Source organism: Poeciliopsis prolifica, unplaced genomic scaffold (genome assembly GCF_027474105.1).
Source record: "Poeciliopsis prolifica strain line A6 unplaced genomic scaffold, Auburn_PproV2 SCAFFOLD003, whole genome shotgun sequence".
Lineage (NCBI taxonomy): Eukaryota > Metazoa > Chordata > Actinopteri > Cyprinodontiformes > Poeciliidae > Poeciliopsis > Poeciliopsis prolifica.
This window is the reverse complement of record NW_026562378.1, coordinates 3,684,858-3,692,997: the sequence shown is the minus strand read 5'-3', so window position 1 is coordinate 3,692,997 and position 8,140 is coordinate 3,684,858. Positions and strand designations below refer to the sequence as shown.

Below are 8,140 nucleotides of genomic sequence, written 5' to 3'. Positions count from 1 at the left end.
TGATGCTCCATCCCGGCTTTTCGTGAGAAACGACGCAGTGGAAACGCCGGAGCTGTCAGTGAACCGGTGCTCGAGTAGGACACCTAGTGGCCAATGAACTGAAGTGCTACTGAAGCTGACACCGAGTCAGTGAAGTCACTTCATTGCAGGTCTTGCAAGGCTTAATAACCACTGCTTTCAAAACATCGATTTTACCAATGGGCAAACACAGCTGCCATGTTTCGCCGTAAACCGGCTCGGGGTCCCGCAAAACGGCGGCAGCAGTCGTAACAGCTCCTCCAGTGGCCACTAGACCCTCCTCCTGTCAGACGGAGGAGCGGTGAGCAGAGCAGCCCGGGACTGAGACGCTCCACTCCGCCGCACTCAGCTCATGCTGTCGGCCTCGCCTCGCCTCGCCGGGATTCATTCACTTTTCACTGGAGAAGCTGCGTCCATAAGAGCCGACAACGTCGCAGCACCTCTGTTCCGCTGGGTGATACAAACTTTCATTATCTAGGAAGAACAATAAGTCAATTTAACAAAGCAACGCAGTTTTACATTAAAGCAAGAAATAGGCTATTGTTTCCCTCTAGAAATTCCCTTTCTTCACTAGCTAACTTTCTAAGAAGTAAAGTAGTGAGAATGAAAGGCAAATAAAGCTGTTTGCAATGCAACTCATTTTAAAAAATGCATTATTTTTAAATTTATTTTATATATGTCCTCTTCTTCCTTCAGCAGTGGTGTCCATACAGTTTGTTTGTTCTGTGAAACAGTAATGCATGAAGCCAATAATAGCTTTATATTTATTGAGCATAAAAAAGCTCAATAAATCCAGCAAAATGTTCAAAAGTTATTGAATAGATGTGATTCAACTACAGTGGTATAGAGAAATGTGTTTATTTAAGTAACTATTGAGCATTTTTGACTTTTTAATTTTTTAAAGTCAGCTATCATGAAGAATCTCACACTGTTTTATCCAAAAAGTTTGTCAGTTCTGCAACGAAATGCCACATTAAAGTTGTTAATGGTGTTATGACAAGAACAGTTAATAATCGGGATGTTTAAATGTCTAAATTCAGCCAACGTAACTTCCTGTGGACATCATTGTCTTTTGACTCTTACAATACTCTTATCAGTGCACACAGAAAAATGGCTCCATGAGGTTTCAGAGACCATATCAGGAGTTCATGTTCACAACAGAGGCTCCCTCAGCAGCAGTTATGCAAGCCCAAGTAGAGTCTGGTTGCAGCTGGGCTGGTGTCAGGGGCTATTAACGTTGACATGCCATTCATCCAGCTAAAAATAAAGACACACACTCATTGGCCCTCTTAAAATGTCATTCCACGCAGCCAGTGGGTGTATGCACCGACCGCCGTAGAAGAGATGCACTTGGAAGTTTGTGAATTTCTTAAAACGCCTTCTCGTTTCAGTCTTCCCGAGTTCTGCCGTCACGCCGGCTCCTCTGAAGCTCCACCCAAACTGATCGCGCTCAAGCCAGCATGTCGTCATCCTACGCGGCTGCCATATCGGCCCTTCTTACAGCCAACCAACCAATCCATCAGCCTTTCTCGGAAACAAAACACAAGAGCGGCAGCGGAAACAGCCCCACGCCCAGCAAGAGCCCCCACTGCCCTCCATCTTTACAGAACCAAGCCGCCCCACCGGAGCTTCTGGCATCTTATGAAGAGCAACAGGAGAATCCTGCAGAATATGGCATTGGTAAGTCAGACCCCAGCAATAAATCCCAGCGTGCCCCGTGACGTCTTCACTTCTGATTTCTATCACCCGCCTTGCTTCCAGGTGGTTATTACCGGGTAGAGATTGGAGAAATATTTGTTGACCGCTACCAAGTCCTTAAAAAGTTGGGATGGGGTCACTTCTCCACCGTGTGGCTCTGCTGGGACATGGTGTGAGTAAACGCTTGACCTTGTAGCTTTGCATTAAGTATAATGACACCTAGCCATCCTAACCGTGTTATCTCTATCATTTGAAGTTTCCAACAATGTTGTCGCACTGCAGCAACCATCGTAGTCTCGTCTCGCGGCTCTGCTTCAAGCCTTTTGCAGCCTCCTACAGTTTCAGCTACGTTTTCCCCATCACAGCTACCCTGCTGCAATGTTCCCGCTGGAGGAAAACATCTCAGCATGTACCATTGTGGAGACGGTGGCTTGACGATCATGTGTTTTTATTTTGGTTTCACGAGGCTGGAGCTCATTTCTGTCACGTTTGCTGAGGCCCCTAATGGGGGACTGGAAGCGAGACTTCAGCAATTAACCACCGACAATTATATGCGACTTTGTATTGTTTTCTATGATATTAAAATCTCATTAAAAAAAACAAAAAAAAAAAAACTGGTTGTAATATGACGATTGTGAAAAATCCCAAAGGAGTATGAATAGTTTTGCCAGGAAGTGCAAGGAACCGTAATGGTCACTGTTGTAATCGCTTTATTTTTTATGTTATTTTTTTGCCTGCAGAACGAAGCACTTTGTGGCTCTGAAGGTGGTGAAGAGCGCTGAGATGTTCACCGAGTCGGCACTGGATGAGATCAAGCTGCTTAAATGCGTCAGTCTGAGTTTCCACTCCGATCCGTCTCTATGCTGCCTTTTGTTTTGTTTTATTTAAAGCGTTATTTAAAATGTATAGCGAAGCAACATTTTGCAGCAGCTTTTATCTTGTCATGTCGTGTTCAGCTTTTGTTGTTTTGGCTTTCTGTTGTTGTTGTGAAAACCAAAAGTTATTTGACTGAACACAAAGTTGTTTTTCTTTGTGCTCCAAGGTAAGGGACAGTGACCCCAAGGATCCGAAGCGGGAGAAAATTGTGCAGCTCATTGACGACTTTCGGATCTCGGCTCCGACCGGAGAGCGTATCTTTTGCAGAACAGAGACGACGCTGCTCCTGAACGGTTTTGCTGCGAGGCGCTGCAAGAGACGCTGACATCACTTTTCTGTGGGGAAAAAATGTAACAAAAAAAAAAACAAACTGTTCCTTAGCCGCACGTCAGACGTGTGCATGGTTCTGGAGGTTCTCGGCCACGAGCTTCTCAAGTGGATCGTCAAATCCAACTACACGGGCCTCCCCCTGCCTTGTGTTAAAAGCATCCTCAGACAGGTGAGCTGCATTTTATGTCCCCGCTGCGTTTCACTTCTGACTCGGATCGCGTCAATTTGTGAATTTTTTGTCGCAGGTCTTGCAGGGTTTAGATTACTTGCACACCACATGCAAAGTCATCCACACAGACATCAAGCCGGAAAACATCCTGCTGAGAGTGGACGAGATTTATCTCAGGAAGCTTGCGGCCAACACGAAGCTGTGGCAGTTGCCCGTTCCTCCTCCTCTCAGCGGCAGCAGCTCAGGTTTGTGCAAATCTTTTGAGTTATTGCTTTGACTCAATAAATTTCAAGGATCAAGGTGTTTTTGTTTTGTTTTTTGGCGTAGCGCCTGTAGAGGGTCGTTCATTCGTCTCATATTCATCCTTCTCTCTTTCTGCCAGCGAACAAAGGCTCGAGAGAAAAGCAGGTGTGTGACTGTAGAACGAACTCTTCTGGAATAATTGTGACTGGATTTACAGCAAACTTTGTCATCACCTTCATCTTTCCTGCTACTCTTTCCTAAGAGTGTGTTCAACCTGTTTGGGAAGCTGACGGGGGTTCTGCAGGCCATGGGCGAATGGGTAAGCCGGCAGACGCCAGGTGCCTCTTGACGTCAACGCTGATGAAGTGCGTTGGAGAAGCATGCGTTATTGTTCTCTAATCCCTCTTCAGCATTGTGTCTGATTAAAAATGACTGTTCCCCCTCCATAAAAACACATATGTATATCTTTATGTATATATATATATAAAAAAGTCTTAAAATATTTCTGTAGCATAAGATTCAGCAAATTCAACCCTTTACCATGTGCCATTTCTTTTAGCCGATGAGTTTTGCGATAATATTTGTCTTTCCACCACAAGCAGCAAGCAGGACTATAAGGGAGGTAAAACGCCAAAAGCCTTTCAGACCCGACCGACTCCCCGTTGGATCAGGCATGCTCAGGGCTTTGTCCTCGGACCCTCCTTCCTCATCACATACTTGCGTCCCCCTGGCAGCATTTCCTGCAAGTTTGCTATCGGTTTTCACTGTTCTGTGGAGCCAAATCCCTCTCAACTTGCCGTCCTGCATTTCCACTCGCCTGCGTGAATTAAAAGTTTTCTAAGGGATTGTTCATTTGCTATAAATGTAAAACCCACATAAGCCTTTCTTTCTCCCCCCCCCTGCTCTAAATAAGTTTGCTGCTACGTGGCAGATAAGTTTTGGAAATCCTAAAAGAAACCAGATAGTTATTTGAAGTCGATTTCCTTTGTCCAAATTAGGAGAAATGTGGAGAAGGCTCAATGTCTGCTTTATGTCAGAACAGACGAGGAAATGTTAGGAGGTTCCTGCAGCAGCTGTTGTTGTGGTTACACTGTACTTTGCTGTTAGCGACGCTCAGTACAGCAGTTCAGATCCAACAGGGTTTTTAGTTCTGAGCGTGTTCTTCCTGCCACGGCATCCCAGTAAAGGAATCGCCGAGTCCGTTGAGTTGGGAACATGTGTGGCGCAGAGTCGACTGAATTCGCATGGTTTGCTTCCAGAACAGACATGAACCCGACAGTTTACCAAACTGCTTTAATCGCACCGTCGACACTCATGTCTGATTGTTTCGACTGCCGTCCCCAGTCCAGCAAGGTGTCCAGGAGTCCACTGAAGCAGCTGTCGCCAAAGAACAAGAGCCGTCGGGGACAGAAGAGTCCGTCTGACCCGAAGCCAGACAAGCCTCACGTGACGTTTTCTGAAGCTGCCGCTTCAAACACGCAGCTCTTCACTAGTACCTCAAAGCTCAGAGGTCATAACCTTAAGATAAGGAGGCAGACTTTGCTGTTTGAAGATGTTCTGGACGGTGCTCCACGCAGCCACAGGAACTCCATGGGTTCCTGCCCAAACTTCAGCATGGACGCTGCGGCCTCCGGCTCCAGATCTGCGCCGTTCCCCCAGACGTCGCACACCGAGCCCGTCGCACCTCCGGCTTCCTCAGCTGGAGGTCAGTATTACTGTTTACACTTGTTTTAAAAACATAGAAATCACTTAAAAGAAGCCTCAGCTTGGTTACTGTATTTTAATGGTCTGGATTCTTATGTCTTCGACCGAGCCATTGAAGTTTCTTTAAATATTTTCACTGCGTTTCAGGAATCGGTGACACGGATGTTCCTCTGGACGTGCTGAAGCCTCACAACGCCGACAAAATTGCCGTCAAGATTGCAGATCTGGGCAACGCCTGCTGGGTGGTGAGTGATTTCTGACCCTGATATTTCAATCTTGAATGAAGATAGTAAGATGACCCCAGTGAACGTCAGACCATAAACTACTAAAAAAAAAAAGAAATGAAAAGGGTTTAAACCTTACAAATGCAGAAAGCCGTCCATTAAAAAACGAGGCAGAAATGAATCAATTTAACAAGAAAACCAACAAACCTTCAAGTCCTGGTTCTGAGCTCCGACCCGGTCAAAAAAAGCCTGGCCCGTTATGTCCGCTCAGGTAGACGTGTGCTGCAGATTGCGGGGTCGTATTTTCAGTTCTTCTCTGTTTTCAGCACAAGCACTTCAGCGAAGACATCCAGACGTGCCAGTATCGCTCCATAGAGGTTCTGATCGGCGCGGACTACGACACGCCAGCTGACATCTGGAGCACCGCCTGCATGGTGAGCGAGACGACGGCCGGAAAATGATTCCCACCGTCGGAACGATTGCTTTGCTATTGTCTCCTTTGTCCTCCGAAGGCCTTTGAGCTGGCGACGGGAGACTACCTGTTCGACCCCCAGGCAGGAGCCGCGTTCTGCCGGGAGGAAGGTGTGTGTTCAGGTGCTTCACCACCGCTGCGTTTGGGATAAATTAAACAGGATGTTCTCTCGGCCGTAGATCATATCGCCCACATCATCGAGCTGCTCGGACCTCTGCCGTCCCAGTTTGCTCTTTCTGGGAGAAAATCCAAACAGTACTTCAACAGGAAAGGTAAAGTGTTTAAAAATAGGCATTTCTTTGTGCCGAATCTCTTTTTCTCTTTTGGCAAATTTGAGTTTTAATATAACACATTTTGAAGACACACGTAACTTATCTTGTAAAGCACAAGGAAACACACGAGAGACACTGACGATATTTGAATTGGTTCATTAAATGTGGCAGGAGCAAAATGACAAAACAATCAGAGTGTTCACTTGTTAGCATCTTCTGTTAGCGACAAACAGATTTAGTATGGCTACAAACTGACACCCATGTGCTCTTCAAAGAAAATATTGACGCATGTCTGAGACGTATAGAAACACTTACATTTATCCTCAATTCTTGGGCAGTTTCTGCTTTTTTGTATCTCCTTTCATCACGCTGTTATTGATCGATTTATTAGTCTGAGTACTAATAGGTTCGTCGTTGATTGTTTTTAGTGATTGAATCTAATCTGATCATTCAGCCTCTACCTGAAAGAAGTGGTAACACTGAGATGTTCTTACATTTTAATGCATTCATATATTTTTGTGGTCAGTTTACTGATGCAGCTTCTGATCCAATGTTTCTACGGCTTATGACTTTGCCACTGCCCTCTGCTTCGCATGTAAACCTCAGTGAGACATTACCCTCCCTCGGTTCGCTACACTATGTTGATGCTAATCTGAACTCTGGGATTTCTGGAAGCTGCCAGCATTTCAGCGTGCAGCAGGCTGTGTTTGTTTCAAAGGTCAAGGGGATAAAGCGGCGGCCTCTGCTTCACGCTGTTCAGCCCTTTGCGTTGTCTGCAGGAAAGAATCGCTCAGCAGACCCAGACGTCTCTGGAGATGGAAAACACATATTTGTTTTGAGTAGTCTTTGCATCTCAGCGCTCTGATTAACATGACCTGATAAAGTCAGCCTGCTCTCCAACACAATCTTTTGAGTTCCCAACTGACCAATCATGAGCCAGAGCTTAAAATTGACTTATTTCTCCCAACAGCCGTTTTTTTTCCTATTTTTGTACAATGCCGCTGTTAGAAGCCCGATTCCCACACAGATTTGTAAAATACATGAAACGTGTGCGATCTAATTATTCTTGCTTCTGAGGTCCCGGACCATGTCGAACGGTTTATGATATGAATGATTGCAAAGTCAAGCTGGTCTGAGCAGCCAGACGTCCCTCTCCCCCTCTCTCCAGGGCAGCTGCGGCACATCTCCAAACTGAAACCGTGGAGCTTGTTGGAGATCCTGCTGGACAAGTACGAGTGGCCGCGAGAGGAAGCGCTCCAGTTCAGTTCCTTTCTCCTCACCATGTTGGAACTGCAGCCACAGAAAAGAGCCACAGCCGCCCAGTGTTTGAAACACCCCTGGGTTTCCTCCTAGAGACGCTCAGCAGCGCCACGGAGCCGGGGCCGTCGTTGTGCAGGAGTCGGTTTCTGACAAGAGCTCGGAAGTTTTTTAAATTCATCTCAGAAGATTTTCTAGATAAAAAAACAAGGACATTTCTGAGATGGGAAAGTCCAATGTTTACTGGGACAGAAAGCAAATCAGAAATGTTGAGCTAAATAGTTTATAGAAGGACTTGCACTTCTGAGTTTCAAAAGTCAAATTTGATGATGTTTCTGAGATTATTCTCAAAATTTGATATTCATAATTTTTATCTTTTTTTTAGTTTTGCACCCCAGAAATTTCTTTCTTAGAGAATTTCTGAGATTATTCAAAAAATTTCTGGCTTTTTTTTTTTTTTTTTTTACATTATTTTGGGTGGAAATGCCCTACTTTTTTTTTCTATGCACAGTGGCCCGGATACGCTGTCGGACACAGGAGACGATGTCTGGTAAAAGGGGACTCTGCCTGCAGCGGTGGTTTGCTGCTGGCATCAGTAAAAACACTGACTTCCTTTTTCTCACATTTGCTATTTAACACGTTTGATGCCACAGAGATGAGCGTCTCCGCTGCTGCTTCCGCTTTGTGTTTGATTCTCCGTTCTTCTTGGTATCTTACATTTTAACATGACTATAAAAGACTGAGAATGCTGGGAAGTACTGTTTATAAAATCTTAGATTCTTTTTTTTTTTTACAATAAAAATGTGCAAGAACAACTCTGCTCCGCTTATTGGTGGCATCCTTCACTTCAAGCCAAAAACCTAGAAGAGGAAAGCGG

At 45.2% G+C, this 8,140-nt stretch overlaps 2 protein-coding genes across 2 annotated transcripts in view; one reads left to right on the top strand and one right to left on the bottom strand.

The window, feature by feature from the left end:
* si:dkey-245f22.3 (uncharacterized protein LOC492819 homolog) overlaps positions 1-8,140 on the bottom strand; it is a 351,352-nt gene that overhangs the window by 48,587 nt on the left and 294,625 nt on the right. The window lies entirely within an intron of this gene.
* Positions 28-8,082, top strand: LOC129355408 (SRSF protein kinase 2-like). Its single transcript, XM_055024973.1, has 15 exons — positions 28-472; positions 1,410-1,698; positions 1,780-1,888; positions 2,457-2,544; positions 2,759-2,846; positions 2,985-3,091; positions 3,168-3,336; positions 3,474-3,499; positions 3,597-3,653; positions 4,679-5,039; positions 5,186-5,283; positions 5,589-5,696; positions 5,775-5,844; positions 5,914-6,006; positions 7,175-8,082. Exons 2-15 carry the CDS (start codon positions 1,479-1,481, stop codon positions 7,357-7,359), a joined length of 1,779 nt encoding a protein of 592 aa, XP_054880948.1. The 5' UTR covers positions 28-472; positions 1,410-1,478; the 3' UTR covers positions 7,360-8,082.

Coding starts and splice junctions, on each gene's coding strand:
- LOC129355408 (XM_055024973.1), top strand. CDS start 1,479: ATGTCGTCATCCTACGCGGCTGCCATATCGGCCCTTCTTACAGCCAAC. Junction 2,545..2,758: donor AGATCAAGCTGCTTAAATGC/GTCAGTCTGAGT, acceptor TTGTGCTCCAAG/GTAAGGGACAGTGACCCCAA. Junction 5,845..5,913: donor CGCGTTCTGCCGGGAGGAAG/GTGTGTGTTCAG, acceptor TCTCGGCCGTAG/ATCATATCGCCCACATCATC.